This window comes from Python bivittatus, unplaced genomic scaffold, assembly GCF_059951505.1.
Source record: "Python bivittatus isolate LINGU-HERP-01145 unplaced genomic scaffold, Pbiv_v1 ctg000610_np1212, whole genome shotgun sequence".
In the NCBI taxonomy this organism is placed as follows: Eukaryota; Metazoa; Chordata; class Lepidosauria; order Squamata; family Pythonidae; genus Python; species Python bivittatus.
Window position 1 is genome coordinate 20,683,182 of NW_028277088.1, and position 18,769 is coordinate 20,701,950.

The 18,769-nt window shown below is 36.5% G+C and overlaps 1 protein-coding gene across 2 annotated transcripts in view; it reads left to right on the forward strand.

The window, feature by feature from the left end:
- The window catches only part of ITGA8 (integrin subunit alpha 8), a 132,375-nt gene extending 122,417 nt beyond the window's left edge, over positions 1–9,958 (forward strand). For both annotated transcript variants that reach the window (XM_088150471.1, XM_088150472.1), the window contains 2 exons: positions 3,397–3,519; positions 6,767–9,958. In XM_088150471.1, coding sequence (XP_088006597.1) covers positions 3,397–3,519; positions 6,767–6,853 — 210 coding nt within the window. In that variant the 3' untranslated portion in view covers positions 6,854–9,958. The remainder of the gene's footprint in view (positions 1–3,396; positions 3,520–6,766) is intronic.
- The last annotated feature ends 8,811 nt before the right edge of the window (positions 9,959–18,769 follow it).

Below are 18,769 nucleotides of genomic sequence, written 5' to 3' on the forward strand. Positions count from 1 at the left end.
TACATCAGAACACAACTGGGTTTTGGACCACATACTTTTCTGAATTTGGGGATACACTTTAAAAATATGTACAGAAAAGTCTGTGTTTATAACTGGACATGTGTAGATTGTCACAGACCAGAACCAGTTGATCGATCCATCTCTAGCTGCAAGCACATCACTCCAAATTACACATTAATACAGTCCAACATTAAGTTTTTCATGAGTTCATAATACAGTCAAACTGAATATTTTCCCTATACTTTTGAATACATTTTGTGATCTGTTAACAGAGAAAATTGGATGGTTTCCTCATACATTCTTTTGAAGGTGCATCAAAACCTCTTCCCATTTTTTCTTCTGGCTGCTGGCTTGGTTATATCCACCCGCTTTCTTAATATTGAGAAAAATAATAGATCAGGAGTAGAGTCCAGATTTTATATACCTTGACATCTGCCACTAAACAAATTCAACCAGCATCATCCTGATGTTCAGCATGGAGTTATATGACAAATTGTCCTGATATAGTGTCTTCCTGTTGCCCACAGAGGGAATACTGGAAAACATGCAACATTTATTCAGTTCTGTAAACATAATTTTCTTATCATGATAAAGAGATATTTTCAGTTTTGCAATAGGAATTATTTTAACAATGACTCCATACATAAACCAGTACATATCAAAGCATCTGCTAGAAATACTGTAAGATCTCTATAAAAGTTTCCACATCTGTATTACCAGCCCTGACAGATAAAAGGATGAACAGAAAATATTTGTTGAGCCTTTCATTCCTAGATTTCAGTTTTTTTAATGCAATAAAAAATAAATGTTTTTAGAAAGAGATAAAACACTTCTGAATTATTACTGGATCTTTTTATACAAAATAGTGTTTAATCTAAAACCACCTGGAAAAATGTGAAAACTGTCCAAGTTGCAGAACATACACCCGCATAAGTTGTAAATAAAAGCTTAATATGTGGTCCCTTTTACTACTGTACTTGTAGGTATGCACACACATGTGCACACAATGTGGGTTATTGGAGGAACAGCATCTTACTAAGATATAGATGTGGATCAAAAATTAATCCTTTGGATTTTTAATTTCTTTCAATTTTCCTATGCAATTTGTGGCTCAAACTGCTTTTAAAATGTGTGCTTTGGTATAAAAATATGTTTAAGTATTTTAAAAATGTTTTTCATGTGGGTTAATTTTTAATGTAGATGAATGTAGAGGGATAAATCTGGGCTAGTAATGAAGTGGGACAGGAAATACACCAATCTATCCATTCCTAACGTTCACACATACAACTGCTGGACAGCGCTGTGCCTTCACCTTCCTGTGTTCATGTGTCTGTGAATGCCAGAAGTATTCTTAAAAAGACAGTGTTTGTTTGATAAAATGCCGTCCTTCTTATAATATAGTTCCCATTCTGTGAATATGGGTGATACCTTGCTTCATGTATTTGCTAATGGTTGATATGGCTGTGCAGAATATAAGGTAGCTGCTTATATGAATACATATCTCAAAACAAATACACTTACTGTATCTGCTATCTGGCCTGATAGCAAAATACTCTTTATCAAAATTGTGAGAATATTATTAAGCTTTTTTTTTTTTTTTGGTCTTAAAAGGCATTGCTAAGGCTCATGGTAGCAGAGAAAACCTTGAAAATGTGGATGCTGAAACTATAGAAAATCCTGAAGGCCAGTCAGTCCCATATAATGTACCTGGAACAGAGCAATCTCCCCCTCCTCCAAAAAACCTGGTACCTTCCAGATGTTACCAATCTTCCCCAACCTCGTGCTGTCCAAGAATCCCTCCCATGAAGGCACAGAAAAAACTGTAGAAGAATTTGAGACTTGCCTTTTGTACAGCCAGATGTAAAGTCTCTTCTCATTCACAAAATTTATGAGAGAATATGTCTGTACAAATTATAAATTCTAATCTCTTATGGCATTCTATAGATAGAGTAGCAAATTAGACTTGTTCCAATTAATAGTATAACCAGAGTATGAACTATATTGTTTTATTATTTCAGTAAGCTTTGGTAATGACCTTGTATAATTATCAAGGGTAGCCATAATATCATCAGTGTTGAGTGTACCATACTTTTAATACTTTGAGACTGAGTAATGGAAGAAGCCAGTGGTTCAAGAACCAATCTTCTGTAAGGAGACAAGGGGCATCCTTCTTGGTTGCCACAATATAACTTGATATGTTGAGAGATAAATCCATTCATAAGAACTCTAGCCACTGGATAAAGATAAAACATTGAAATTCAGTGAACAAAAGATGATGGAAACCCATCTTTTTGACATTTAATAAAGTCAATTTGAGCCATATCAAAGCCTATTTATTTATTTATTTATAAATTTATATGCTGCCCATCTCCCCCAGAGGGCGACTTTTCAATTACAAAAATCAACACTTTTCAGCATCTAACAAAATTATAACAATGGATTCTAATTTATCTGTGGCAATATGCAGAATATCAATCTGGTGGATATTGTCAGATGCTTGTCTATTTTTTATAACTCTAGATTGAGAGGGGAGAATTATATATGATATTACTTTCTGTAGCCTTCTACCTACTTTGCTGTTAATATTATAATGTCTGCATTAAGCAGCTAATGCTGTATAGCTTATACATCTTGTGGGGTCTTTCTCAGGCTTTAATATTATTGTAATATAAGCCTTATAAAACAGTAAAGAAATATAGAAAGATTAAATGATTGATAATAGGCCTTCAACAATATAGGTGTCAATAGCCTGTAAAAATTCTGCACCATTCAACTGGGGGCCCAGTTGGCTTGGGGGCTTTCCCCAGTTTCATAGATTACAGTGTATTTTACTTTGCCTTCTGAATATCTGCTAATATATTAACTGAATATCTAAATTGCAGATTTTCAGACCTACATATTCTAGAGTATATTATAGATCAATAATGTAACCATAACCACAGATAACTCATCTGTGTTAACAAATGCTCAGAATGCAAGTGTCTGCATCTACAATATTTGCTTCCACTGTATCATGTTCAAATAGGCTTTCAGCATTCACATTGAACTTATGTTGGAAACTATGAAGGGTTCAAGAAATACATATTTTTCTTTTTGTAATCTTCCTCTGGTGATCTAGGGAGCTAAAGCTTAAAAATAATATTGTTTTAATTTGGTGATCTATAAAAAATAAAGTCCTACCACTAGACAGAAGGAAGCATGTTTCTTAAATGATAGATTCAGAGAGGGACCAATGAAGAAGAGGACTGTGTGCCATGCTTTCTTCCTTCCTAGCCTGCTGCTTCAGAAATGCTACTCCACTGCCTTTTACATATTATCCGTATATTCTTTGCAATTCAGTAATATCAATTTTTTTCTTCATTTATCTTTACTAATTTCTTTCATATTTCATTTCAGATAAAAACATCTGTTATTTGGGCTACTCCAAATGTTTCCTTTATAATCCCATTGTGGGTTATAATATTGGCCATACTTCTTGGACTGCTGGTGCTGGCTATGTTGACCTTAGCTTTGTGGAAGGTATGTTATGTATTGGGACTGAAATGGAGAAGATGTTAACAAAATAAAATTGGGAGTTAGAGTGGGGAGAGAAAAGAACTTAGTCTTCTCATCAAAACAGTCACAGATATATGAGACGGGTGTGTCATTTCTAATGGAGAACAGATATGTTAGTGTTGCTGGTCTTTTAAAAAAAGAGACAGCTTGTTTTCAAAGTCACACATTATTAAAGGCTAGTTATAAGTAGAGTGAAAGATCAGCTGTGATTCCCAAGACCTTTATATTTTGTCCAGCAAGGCAAAGTTTCTGCAGCATGTGACAAAGAAGCATCACTAGTATTGTTTCTTCCTAAATCCTCAAGGGTTATCTTTCGCAACATGCTGTTGTGTGCTGTTTTGTAAAGCTGCACATGATCTTATTTCAAAATTGGTAGATCCTGTTTAATTTTTTTACTACATCACTGAATACTTGCAGTCAGTAAGTCATTGGTAGTTTACAAGTTTCTATTTCAGAGAATTGGAAACAATTGTTTTCAAAGTATCTTAAAACACAACTTTTGTACATCTGATACATAATTTAATTTGGAAAAGGAAAATGGAAAGAAAGTTTTCACAGAGGTAGTTTTCCAGTGTATTAATGACTGCCAGCTATTTTAACCAGATCCCGTATGTTCTCAGATATAACTTCTTCCTAAATCTTTCCTCCAGTATTTATACATTGATAAGCTTTTCTATAATAGACTAGAACATATGGGATTAGATACTATCTGCTCAAATTAGAAATAAAATAATGTTGAATTTGTAGTACTCATCCTGAATTCTTTCATCCTGAATTCTTATAGTAATGTCCTAATATTGGTCCTAACATTATCTAATTCTATTTGCTCTATAGAATTTTGGTGATCTATATATATCAAATAAAGTGGATTAGTGTTACATACATAATGAAATCAATAGGGTATCTTAGGATTATAGTAACAATGCAATCCTATGAATGAGTCATTAATGGCTATTGATAATTTCTAGACATTTAGTTTTTTAAGAGAAAATCCATATAGACTGCAAATTGGGACATAGTTAATTGTTATTATCATGTAACAGCTAAATTAACTTTAAAAAGGACCATTTAAATTAGTTAAGTTAACAAGACAAAAGACCAGTTTGATCTTGAGTCATTTCCTGAATTTATCCTTAGCTAACTATTTAAAATTTAAAATTCTGATTTGAATGATGTATATATGAAAGTACACTATGCAAAATTACTTAAGTGAAGTAGAGTAAATATGACAGATTATGAGATAACTGCCCAAAACTTTCCGGATAAAGTGTCAACAATCACTGTATAAAACTGTGTTCCTTTATGAAAAAAATTATAAAATATGTTTATGTGTGTGGAGAGGATCATAAATATTCATAATTTGCTCCAACTTCATTCATTCATTCATTCATTCATTCATTCATTCATTCATTCATTCAGTTTATATAACTGCCCATCTCACATATGTGACATGCCACAATGCATGACATATATTTATGCTTGACTTAAGAAATTAAAAATTTTCTCCAAGGATTTTCTTTTAACAAAGAAAGTGTTTGAGAGGATCATGAATTTAGTTTAAAACTTGAGCATAGAATTGAACAACTTTTTTGTATTAAATTCAGGTTTGATTTTTGTGCTAGGTTATTTTAAATGTAATGTTATGCAGTTTCCTTTTAATCAAAAACTTCTGACTGATTAGAAGATATTCTGTCAAGGAGGCATGATGGGTGGGATTCAATCTGCACGGTGAGACACAAGTTATTCATGCCTGGCATTAAGTGCTGCCTAAGACATGCCATGTAGAACTCTTGATTTTTTAAAAAAATGCATTCCATTTCTTTCTATCACCTTCATCTAGACAGATAATCAGAGCCAGTTACTTAGACTGGTTCTTGCTCATCATTAGGCTTTCATCTGCCCCTTGGCCACGTTGCTGGAAAACAGATCAGCCACAGTGCAACTTGGCATGAAATAGCAATTCACCAGTAATACTCAGTAGAGACTCACCAGGTTTTGATCTGCCTTTCGGGATGATTCATGGTCACAGTTATGAAAAGTTTCAGACTCGAAATCTGTAAAGATGTTTTTCCTAGTATTGAATGCTTGGTTTTCACCATTATATCTTTCATAAAGCCATCTACTCTCATAAGCAAGTGTTTTTCAGATTGGGAGGATGAAGAATTGTAGAGAGCCTAATTCCCCAGTCTTAAACATTTGTACCAAAGTATCTTTTTGTGTAGATATCATTCTGCAAAAATAACATTATTTTCAATTACTGTATGTGTCTGAATGTAGCTGTTAAAGTATATCCCATCCAAAGCACCCAATCACAGGATTGAGATATAAAGCTGAAGTTGTTATTATATTTTTTATCCTGCCCACCCGCCATATATATTCATATATATACAATATAATGTATATTCATTCATTCAACTCAAGGTAGTGAACATACCTAATACTCCTGCCTCCTATTTTCCCCACAACAACCACCCTGTGAGGTGGGTTGGGCTGAGAAAGAGTGACTGGCCCAGTCACCCAGCCAGCTTTCATGCTTAAGGGAGGCCTAGAACTCACAGTCTCCTGGTTTGAAGGCCACCACCTTAACCACTACACCAAACTAGCTCTCTCCCCACAACACCAGACTGGCTCCAATATGGCCCTTGCTTATGTTTGATTCAACCGCAGTCTCTTTCTGAGATATACAATCAAATCCCAATCAGGTCTACTCAAAAGGAAGCCCTATTACATTCATTAGGTTTATTCCCTGGTAAGTGTACATAAGACTGATTCTATAGATAAGTTGAACACTCTTGGGAATACGCCATGCTTCTGGGAAATTCTCCTTGTAGTAGTAGTGATAGGATTTCCATATGACATGCAACAGGATTTTGTTGTTGTTTGTAGCCTTTTTATCAGTTACACAGCATTTGAATCAGTTCTCTACCTGCAAAAAGCAGTTCTGAGTTTAAGCCAGTTTGATATATTATCTTACTGTTTTGAAAAAGATAATATACCAAAATGACTTAATTTCAAAAGTGCACATGTTTTGAATGGCAACTGAAGCCCCGTTTACAAAGATTATGGGAATTATAATATATCTGGACACAACCAGATCTGCATAGGCATATATAGTCAACTTCTAATGGTAGTCTGAAGTTTGGAAATAAGATGTTATGGTAATCAGATGGTTGATTTCCCAACTTGCTTACATTTTATTGTTTTGTTCTAGTGTGGCTTCTTTGACAGACCCAGGCGTCCTAGAGATGACATGGCTGACAGAGTGCAACTAACAAGTGACAAGACTACTGATACATAGAAAATGAGAGTCCAGATCAAGAGGTTCGGTTCATGAACCAGGAACCTTAGTTTGGATTCAAGATTGCCAAATAGCTATAATTGGGCCTATGCAGTATTCTATCCATTCAGAACATAGATCGCAGAAAAGAATATTATCTCTGCCTCAGAACTGATGAGCAACCTTCCATCCCAAAGGAGTAAATGAAGAAGAATTGTTTCAGTTTTTCAAAACTGATTCTTCATGAAATCATGGGAAACATTAAAAGCAGTCATAAACCCAAATGGGGCAGAGATGGAAAGCCAAAGATGCTTAAATGGGTGAAAGATGAGCAAGACACAATGTTCAACTCTACTGTATGATGGCAAAATCTTGAGGCATCTCCCTAAGGATAGGAACTTTTATAAACTCTGGCTCAGGGAGACAAGCAATGTTATGGGTACTATGAAAGTACTTCCAAAAGCAAAAATAGCCTTTCAAAATATTTCTTGAAAGTAAGGCACGCAAGTATTTATTTTCCATCTTTTGTAGACTGGGCATCCTAGCAAAAATAGGGTCTGAAATTTTATAGTTTCACTATTTCATATGTAAATAGAGTGACTATATCCTTTGCATTCCATATACCAATTATAAATATTTGGAAAGAAGCAAAGTTATATATTATTTTATCGGAGGAAATATATTATAAAGATTCATAGAATTGCAGGCCTTGGAAGTGAGCCTCAATATTATCCTAATTCCTAAGGCACAAAATAGAAATTTCCATTTATTTAATGACACTACACCATGAACAGAACTGATTAAGATTGTTTGCAATATCATGATTGTAAAGCACAGAGAAGTATGGGACCCCAGGGAGAAGACAGAAGTCGAAATGGAGAAGGGGTGTTGAATCTGTAGAGATTATCTATATTCTAGTACTATAATCCAGTTCTTTCTAACAGGGGGCCCAAGTCACAGATTGTAAAGGCAGGTAGAGAGAAAAGCCAATTAGTAAATTCGATTTGGCAAAAAGATTCCTATGTAAACTAAGTCAAATCAAGAAATAAAAATCCCCAAGCTTTCCTAAGAAAAGTTTTGTAGTTCACTAATACTATAGTTAACTTTTGCCTTGAATGCATGGATTATTCAGAAGAATTAAACATTTGAAGATGTATGGTTAAATAAATCATTCTTAAACTCACTGTGGGACATCTGGCTAGCAGATTAAATCTTGCAAAGGACCTTCATCAATTTTGTTCAAAGCCCTTTTGAAACACCAGTGGATTTTTTTGTTTGGGTTTTTGCTCCCATGACTCCTTCTAGGTGCAGGTAATCTAGAATTATGTCTCTCCAATAGGAATGTTTTTCTGCTCTCTAACAGTAGACAGTTCAGAGACATTAGTTCTTATACATATAAGAATTATTCCAGCAACTCTTAGAGGCATGGGAGCTCTCTCCCATGGAATGACTTCAGTACAGTGAGCAGAATTGTGAACATTCTTTCTTGTTTTTTTAATGGATTGTGTTTTTTTATTGGGCCAAATCCAAAACGATTTCCAGTCCATAGGTTATGTAATGATAGGACCAAAGTATCTTCCGTTGAAACAAATTCAAAATGTATTTGTGTTTTTTGAGTAAATGCATTTATTTGCAACCATAGGTTTTAGCAAAATAATGTATTTGTGCAAATGGTGAAAAAGTCTGCATTACGTTTTATAGAAGTGTTTATGCTTTTCAGCATCTTATTCTCTTCTCCTTGATTGGTTTATGGATGTTATGTCTAACACCAGACTTCAGTTGTTCCAATAAAATAATCCTGCTATTTGACCTGCCAAAACCAAAAACTATTATGTGATTTCTGTTAACACAGAAGGAAAAAAATATTCCTTCAGAGCCCTATCCCATTCTGCTGCTGGAACTCTTTGAACATGCTGACACCTTTTGTACACTTTTTCTCCAGTCAAGAAATGAGTTAGATGGCACTGTACCTGTTGATCCTCTCTTCAAAGGCGGCTCCTGAGAATATGAATTTCCAGCAGTTAACTCAGTAGCTAGAAGAAAGTTGTCTTTTGGGGGGTTTTTCGTTTACCTCCCTGTCTAGCCCACAACCCTGGGATTCCTGGTGGTCCAGGTACTATCAGGTCTGACCTTATTTGAGTTTTTCAAGATCAGCCAAGGTTAGCTAGGTGCTGTCACCTGTTTTTAAAAATCCTGTTCCATTAGCTGGGGTGCTACCAATTTAAAAGTAACAAGAGGCTTTGTAGGAATCAAAGAACCTTTGCAGTAGAGTATTTAAATAAGCAGTTGCTTTTTAAAAAAAATAGAGGAAGCCTGTAATCACTCAGCTAGGGGGGCAACCTCTGGCCCTTGGTCTAATTTCATCTGGCCTTTGATCTAATTTCAAAAGGCCTTTGCAAGTGATGAGCTCAGAGTTCTGTAAGAACGAACTCTATTCTCTAGCAATCTGCTGACTGGTAAGGAAGAAGGAGTAAGGTTAATGTCAAAAAGAGAGAGAGAATAAAGGAGGTATTAGAAAGGAGAGAGTGACATTCCATTCATTTTTATTCTAATTTCACTGACTTTCTTTAGCTGCATTGTATTAGCATTGTTCTCTGTTACAACCCTCAACACAAAAAAAGTTGTCGTGCACCTAAAGAGGCTACAATATTTCCTGTAGTTTTTGCCATAGCCTGAGATATTGATCTGATTGTAAAGAGACTTATTGTGATCTTTGTTTCAGCAGACACTTACCAAGGGTGAGAGGGGGAACCTGTTGTACAATGAATTGAGGAAAAATAGTCAAGAGTGGAGCATTAACTGTTCTATTTCCTCTGTATTCATATAACATGTAAGGGACGACTGCTTCAGCTATAAAAGCAGTTCCTCCTTAACTGATTAATATCCATCTAAAGAAAACAATTGTTTTTGTAAATAGTAAATATTGATTTATAGTAATCCAGAACAATGACCTGGCCGCACACATGTACATCAGTGACACATAACTCTCTTGGGTGAATGAGAATATGTTTTTAATTTTCGTACGTGCAATACTTTTGTATTATCTATGTACATGGTGCATGTTTACACTGGCATTTGTGTTTCTTAAAAGAAGTTCAAATATATTGATTAAGAAATTAAACAACTGTTGCCTTACCTCCAGGTTTTGTTAGTGTTTATTTAAAACAGAATCAGCATTCTATATGGTCCTCTGATAAGATCTATGAACAGCCACTAATGCTAATTACTGTTTCCCAATGGCCATGAAAATTCAACTATTTACTTCACCTACATGAACAGCCCTGAGAGAGATGCACAAAGGATAACTCATTCAATTCAGTAGGGGAGGCCAAACCTTTGTCTTTCTCACAGATCTGTTCATCTGCTAAAATACATTATGTCAACAAGTGCTGGAGGACCACCATGCACATGGAGAAGCACCAAGTACAGTCATGTTCAAAGTCAACCTATATTTGATTCAGTTTCTGGTCATTGTTTATTTTAATGAAGAACAAAATAAAAATGGGAAAGTTACAGAAAGAGAAATAACATCAATCACAGTGAGCTTGGCTCAAGCCCAATTAGGGCAGTTATGTGGCATCACAGCCTCACACAAGTGAGAGGTACCTAAGGTAATATTGCTTTTTTTGAGGAAGTGTTCATTTTTCTAATCCTTGGCATTTTACATTCCCTTGCAATAATGTTTGCAGCTTTCTGCTTTTCAGAAAGCTTTTCAGAAGTTTCAGTGGTTATAAATTGGAAATTTATAGCTTTCTATAAAGCTGGTATTTGTGGAGGTAAAGGCATGACCAAGTTCTTAGGTGAACCCTGGTGTTTGACTTACCTGCCTGGACCTGTCCAGCTATTGCTATTTTTCTTTGTCTGACTTTGAGCACCAACTATCCCAAAGAAAAGGTAAAAATGTGAAAAAGAGAGGGATCAATTTGTGTTTTATAAGGGCAATCAAAGCAATATGAAGGCTATTGATGCATATGGTGGTGCACTAGGATAACATTAAACTGCCCTACCAGACCTTCCACAATCAGGATGCAGCTACAAAGCAATGAGGATTAAGCCTTGATTGGGGCTAAAGAGGAAATTTTAAATTTGGAGGGAAAGGTAGCAAGATTCAGATTCCCATTCGTTTTTTTAAAGTGAAGTGCTTTAAAGATATTTTGATCTTGTTATTTTTAAATATTTAATAGTAAGTGTGACTTAAAAAAAAAAGTTATGCCAGTTTCCTAACTCAAACTGAAAAATTATAAACTGAATTGTTTGTAATAATTTTTTAGTCAGGTAAAAAAAGAATGTGTGGTCTGAAACACCCAGGTGGATTTGATGAGGACCAATAAAATGGGAATATATGCTCAAGGATTTTAAGCATCCTTACTTGTTACCAGTCTCTTCCAAGCCATGAATGACTCGGGACCAAGGACATCTGAAGGACCATCTGCCACTTTTTCTTCAGCAGCATGTGTGTCTATTAAGATCATTCTCTGATGCCATTTCCCAGATGACTCTGCCATCAGAAGAGAGGTGGATGGTGACTGGCAAGATGGAGTTCTGAGTGACGTCATCCCATTTCTGCAATCTAAGTATCTAAGTATCTAGTACTAAGTCTAAGTATCTGTGCTGCTATCTTCTTTTAGCACTAATAGCTAACCTTAGCTTGGCTAAATTGCTGTTACAGTACTCTGTTGGTGTTAGTGGGTTCTTAATTTTTAAAACATCTTACTATCTATTGCATTTGTTTTATACAGTATGGAAGCCATTATCAACTTCATGTGGACTAGGTCGAGCAGCCTGTACTCTTAGGGCAGGAGGGCACAGCATCTATTGGCTCAAGAGCCATACCAGGCTTTGTGCAGTATTTCAAGGGCCACGGTGTCCTGATTTTGGAGCACAGTGCAGAGTTTTTAATGGGGAAAATATAAAATATTTCCATTCTTGTGACTGCTGTTGCCAGATACACCAGCATGTGAGGAACTGCTTAAATGGCCTTTCTTTGCAGTTAGAAACCAACAAGACAATGGAAAGTCCTAAACAGACAATCATACTTTGTACTTAATTTCTTGTAGCAAACTTCCTTTTCTGCAAATGTTTTTGTAAAAAAAAGTGCTTCACATACTTCCTCAAATTATTGTTTATGGGCAAGTTCTTTATTTATGCTGGCTGGCACACATCCACGTTGAAAAGCTGTCTGAAGTGAGTGCCTCTTGACAATGTAAAAACTTGACTTTAGCATTTGCTGGCGCCATGATATGACACAGCAGGAATGTTTTCAATATCTAAGAACTAGTATGTTTTCAACTGACTTTAGTTTGTGCTGCAGGGACATCATTCATCGTTGCTACCCTACTGAGTGTAAAAAACAAACAAACAACAGCAAAAAAGTAGATGGTTGGAAAAGAGAATCAGACAAAAAAAATCAAGTTCAATATTTGGTTCTCACTGTTGTCTTCTGTAGGCAATAGTTACTCAACAGTTCAACCGAACAGGATGTTTAGTATTGAGGTAATTCTATTTTTGCCCTTTTTCAATCAGGGATTATATCAATATTATACTCTTCCGGAAACAATCTTCTCTGTCGGCCAAAAACACTGGTGAATCTCCCAAAGATGATCATAACAATTCAAAATGTCTGCTTGTTAGTTTTCATCAGATTGAAGATGAGGTTAATGCCAAAGCATCACTGATTTTCATCTTAGAGGAAACCAGAAAAAAAACTTGGATCTTTTCTTACAACCAAAGAACTGGAGACACTTCCGGCTCTCTTATGTATTATTTTGAGATAAGCATATTGAAATGACACCCTCCCCCCCCCCAAATATTTGGAGAAGTAAAGATGCTTTCCTGTTTATCATTATAAAAGTGCCTATCTTTGACATTAAACAGGATGTAGATTTATAAACGCTACCTATATAAAGGGGAGTTTAAATACCTAACCTACTGCCTGAACTTAAAACTTGGTTGATAACCTCTGACCCCAAGGGCTCCATATGGCCCACTCTGTGTCTTGAGTAAAACCCCCAATATCTCTCTAGAAGTTGCCACAAAACTCTAAACTCTGTTTTTAAAAATAAATGAAAAAAAGCACTCTGGGGAAACTTGAAGGTTGGTATACACATTTCAAAAAGAAAACAAATTAATGTGACAGAGGGAGAAAAATATTTAATACAGGGGAAATAATCCTATTAACTGCATTTAATTAATTTAATTAATTATATTTTATTTTAATTCAGTCAAATATAGATTCAAGGAGGAAGAGCTAGGAAGTTAAAAGAATTTTAAGGGATTAATGAGATAACTTTATGCAAAAAAATGTGTTTGGGGGAGCAGATTGTTTAAATCTTCAGATGCATCATGATGAGGTAAATTTGATGTCTGTCAAATTCAGCCAAAGGCTATTGTCTATTATTCTGCAACCTATTTTAAAATGTAATATTAAAGTGGCTGATTATCAACAGTTGATATTTTCTTCACTTAAAGGGCAATAACTGTTAGTACTGATAACACAAACTTAATGAATGATGGGCAAGGGATGAGTGGGCCATTATTCCAAAACCTTTTGGAAGGCCTGTTTATTGCATTACCATCTGCCTGGAGCCAGCTAAACTCATTATTACAAGGCAAACATTAAGGAACTGCAAAGCCAGCAGATAATTGTTTCTCAGGCTGTATGCAAAGCCAGCCAAGTGGGTGGGAGCCATTAATATTCAGTATACCTCCTTTCCACTTCAGGTATCAAGGTCTTATAAGGATCTGCCCTGGGTTCCTGTTAAAAGACACAGCTCACCTGATTAAGCATTGCTTTATCAGCCATGGCACTTGGCTACAAAATACCCATACTTTTGAAATGATTTCCTTTCAGACAATATATTATCTTGGTCTCTTATGCTTAAATGACTGCTGTTCTCCAAGCCCAAGAGGCAAGGGAAATAGCAAAATCCAATCAAGAATTGGTTTGCATGGACAAGGTTGGGGTGCGAGTTCAGTCATCATATGTCAGCCAACCTCAACCTGATACTCTCCAAATATGTGGTAACAGCAACCCCCACAATTTGCAGTTGGCATAGCCTTTGAGGCCTGGGACATTGGACAAGAGGGCACCTCTTTCCCCCGCATAAAGTTATCAATTACACTGGCAAGTGAAGTACTTTAGGAATACCAAGTGAATATGATCCTTCAGGGTATGGAAAAATTTAGGAGGGGGGTGAGAAAATTGTGTAGTGCACACTACTCTGTTCTCCAACAGAGAATTATGGAATGAGGTACTCAGAAGGATAGCCAGGTAGGGTGGGGGGAGGAAGCAGCCTGAAGTAAGACTGGATCGCATGACTTCCTCTGCATATTTAATGAATGCTAGCCCTATCCACCACCAAAATAGTTGATGATCATAAGTGCTTTGCATGTACAACATTATTCACCAGTATGTCAGTATGGCAGCTAGGCTTAGGAGGGCCCTTGGGCTGGGCAGGATGCTTCCCTGAATTATTTATTCTCACAAACAGCAAAAATGCATTTTTTCGGAGGAGGGCATTTATGTGGTTCCAGTGGTGGGTGAGTTTAACATCATCAATACTTCTGATGATAAATGGGTTCATGTCTATTCTCCCCCCTTGAAAGAAAGTTAACAGGAATCTTCAGTGGAGATCTTTGCAAATTCTGCTGGTGTTAACTTATGACTCTTCCATAGCTATAGATTAAGAACACTGTATCTGAAGAATATCTCTTCCTCTACATTCCTGCCCATAACTTAAGAAACTGTGTTCTATGTGCTTCTCCAAGTTGAGGTGCTGCAAATAGCTACTAGATAAACCACAGCTAATCCTTGGTTCTGGTAGGCCTTCTCCAAGAGATATGCCTAGAATTTAGTGTTCTTCTGTGCCAAGAAATCCTTTTTTCTTATCTTCCAATTCAATTCAATTCAATTCAATTCAAACCTTTATTGGCATTACAAACATTAAAATACAAGGAATAAGCATATCATAAGGATGACAGCAGGAAAACAATACTCAAAGAAGAATTTGGTTACATTTCCTTTTGAACACTTCCTCCAAGAACTTAGCGACAATTTGGGTAATCTCAGGTATAGCATCACAAAGCAAATACTGGCAGGATGACACAGGATCCACGTCGTTCAGAGGGTATTTGCCCTGCAAAGGTCTTAGAAGCAAATCATGCCGAAGAGACACAAATAAATAACAATCAAAAATGATATGATAGATTGTATCTGGGCTGCCACAAAGACAGAGCCTGTCATGGATGGGAATGCGTTTATACCTTCCAAGGAGCACCTTAGAAGGAAAAGCATTCACTCTAGCCAAGAAAAAGGCCCATTGCTGGGAAGGTAACACAAGATCGTTGAAATAATGCACCATTTTGCCCAATTGATTTTCTATACCAAGCATGGCAGGAGAGCATACATCTTCCAAGCCTTTTTAATGTAGGAAAATATATGCTATAATTGCAAATTTATATTTTATATGTTTAACAATGTACATTTAGTGTTTCAAATATGCTTCAGTGCTGCTTTTAAAATCCATCTATGTTTGCTGTTTATGCTTTAGTATTAATCATACTGTACTTTTAATCACTATTTGCATCTACATTTTTAAATTGAAGTTTTACTATTTGCTTAACAATATTTATAGACCATCTCAATCTAGCAGACTCTGGAGGGTTTATAGAAATAAAACAAATACAGAATACCTCCATTATTGAAACAGTATATCAGTAATAACCAAAGAGGAGAGGAGAGGAGAGGAGAGGAGAGGAGAGGAGAGGAGAGGAGAAACCATTTTAGGGTCTGAAGGCCCACTGACCTAAATTAGGGCGAGCTGCACCTTTGGATGAGCATAGTAGATAACGTGTGGGCCACTACCAAGAAAAACTGATTCCTACTATATGCGTCAACAGGGAGAATGTGCCTTGCAACCCGCACAGCACAAACTCTGCCCTTTTGTACTTGTGTTGAGACTTTTGGTATGTTAGATGTTGCCATGGGAAAACTGTTCTGAAGGGCAACATATAACGTTTTTAAATAACTCATTGGGGCTTCAGGTGTGTACAATACATCAAAGGCAGAAAAAAATCTGCATAACCTCCTGTTCAGGAGTGTTGTGTGGGGAAGAACAGAAGCATTTGTTTCCATGAATAAAAAGCTGATTCACATGAATGGAGATTTCTATACTATAGCTCTTTGTGAACTTGGGCAGAGCTCAGAGTTGATGAAAACCTGGGATTTGGTCAAGAATTATGAAATTTTCCCCTCCCAACTGAAGTAATTTTTCAGCCCACCTACTTCAGTCCACTGAACTTGAATGGGCTATTTTTCTTATTAAAAATCCATATGATTCCATTATTAATTTCTGATTTTCTTCCCCTTCTTTCAAAAGGACAGCATGGGGTACCTTTTAGTACTAAGAATTTCCTTTGGGATTATATAATGTTGGCCATTTGCAGGACAGCGTAATTTATGTAACGAGTTCCCTGAAAATTCAACAGATGCATTCCCATATACAATGGCTTTGAAATAAGCATTATCAATTTCAAAATAGCCCTCAAACTGCCCTGGTCTTTCAGTAAAAAAAAACAACAAACAGAGTCTTCTGCTTGCTCTGGAATTCAGAATGCAGGCAGGGCTGTAGGTTAATCATATCTTTTTTGGAAGGAGAGCTTGTGAGATAAAAGTAAGAGCCCTATTTTTACATTACATCACTGTCATTTAGGGTGACACTTGCCAAAATGTTTTCCCATGTTTTGATTGTTTGGAAGGATAATAAGCTGTTTAAAAAACAAGAAAAAAGGAAGAAATTGAAGGGTTACATCTGGAGACAGTTGAAAGTTGTATCTTGGAGACAGCTGGAATGTAGGCAATACAGAAGCTCCTTGTGTACAGCAATGTTGTTTTCTTCTGGAAGAATGTAGAAAGGAACTGCTTAGCTTCAGTGAATCCAAGTCTTATGGAAACTCCACGGAGAAGACTATTTATAGAAATGTTCTCTCTTCGCTTCTCTACTACATCTTTGTTGCTTTCCAGTTTTGCCACATGCAACTGCTGAATCAGCCTGAGAAGAACAGATCCATCTGATCTTAATTAGCTTGCATTCATGAATCCCAAGGGATCAGCTCCAAAGTCAAGAATGGAAAGCATCCAAGACTAGAGGTGGACCAAGCCATTTCGTAACCTGGGGAAAGGAAAATAGGGCGCTCCTCCAATTCCATATACAAAAGCCATTGGATCTACCATAACTCAGGCAGTCTGGACTGCACCTGAGGACAGCCAGCTAGCTTAGGAATACAAAGGGCAGGATCTGTAGCATTCACAGTGTTTTCCTCCAACTCTTTGCTGCCAAACATTTGCTGCCTGAGGGGGGCAGTGGTGGGGGGATGGTGCCTATCTAATATTCCTTTGTTTTAACCCAATTTTCTGCAGCTTGGGGCTTTCCAGATGTGTTGGCACTATAGTTCCCAGAATTCCAAGCCAACAATAGAAGGTTGGTTGAAAAGTTTAAATACCATATATAGAATGAAATAATGCCTTATAACCTTTATTTGTTTGTTTATTTATTTCATTTCTATAGCCACCCAACTGATGTGTGACTCTGGGCAGCTAACAATAAAATAAATGCAATAACCATTAAAAGAACATTGCATCCAAGGGGGAAAACCCAATTAAACCAATCATCAAAAACTGGCTCACCTAGACCCTTTTCTTGGTATTCACCAAGCTTTCTTCCCTCCCCATCTATTTTTTAAAACTATTCTTTTAATTAAAAATGAGGACGTTGGCACACTGCTAATTAAAAGATCAGTATGCAGTGTTATTGTTGGTGTTGCTTTCCAATGGTCTGCTGGGCCCCGTAGACATTCTAAGAAAATAAACATTCAGGGTAATTGTAGTCCAGGGATTTTATTTGAAAGTTTCCCATTTTGCCTGGAAAAAGCTGGGGTGGGGGGGGGGGACAGTGCTAGAGGGAGCAATGGGGACTAACAGTTTATTTTCTGGTAAATGGAGTTTTGTAATTGGCCATATCTTCCATGTCAGCCATATTGTCCATAGGGAGATAACCTACACAACACAACATGCTCTCAGCATCCTAATTCTACCTAAAATATATAAGCATATGTAGAGCAATTAGAAGAACTCAAGCAGAGCACCTGCAAGGTCTTCAGAGGCAAAGCAATTCAAAAGAAAATAGCAGCTATAAAGTGGAATGGGGTCAGAAATAAATCTAGTCAGCTTCTCAAGAAAGATGGGTACTGTGAGATCAATTAGGTCCATAGCCAAGCCAGAAATTATGCAAAGCAATAAAATGGAAGTGTCCAAATATGGGAAAAATGTTCACGAGTATGGAGCTCACATAGCCAAAACTGCACACTGGAGTGCGATGTAGGAGACCTGGGGGCACCATGCTTGAAGTAGCCATCAGCTGCACAGGACAGCTGGTTTAATATTTCTTTTGATGTAAAAAGACAGAACACTCTTCAAAAAGAAAAGCCTGTACAGGGTTGGGCTACAATTGTGCCTAACAATCTGACATATTCAATTCTTTAACTTATTATACATCAAATCACAATGCTTTTGTGTACAGTGGGAGGCAGGACAGCAAAGATAGCCTTTGAGTGAAACATGATAAATACTGTATACTTTTCTGAAATCATCAATTATGACTAGATAACCATGAAGCCTTGTATAATTCATGTGTAGTCATCAAGACAATATAAAAGAAAGCATTGGAGCAGTATTAATAATATAGATTATATTACAACATAGGGACCAACTATGTTGGCATGAGCTCACAGGATGACACAAATGCCAAAAATGAGATTTTGGTATTCATGCTCCCAAATATCTTTCACATTTCTCCCCAGAAACTGAAGGTTAGAATTCACACCCATACATATCACGTGCAACATGTGCACACGTGCGCGTGCGCACACACACACACACAT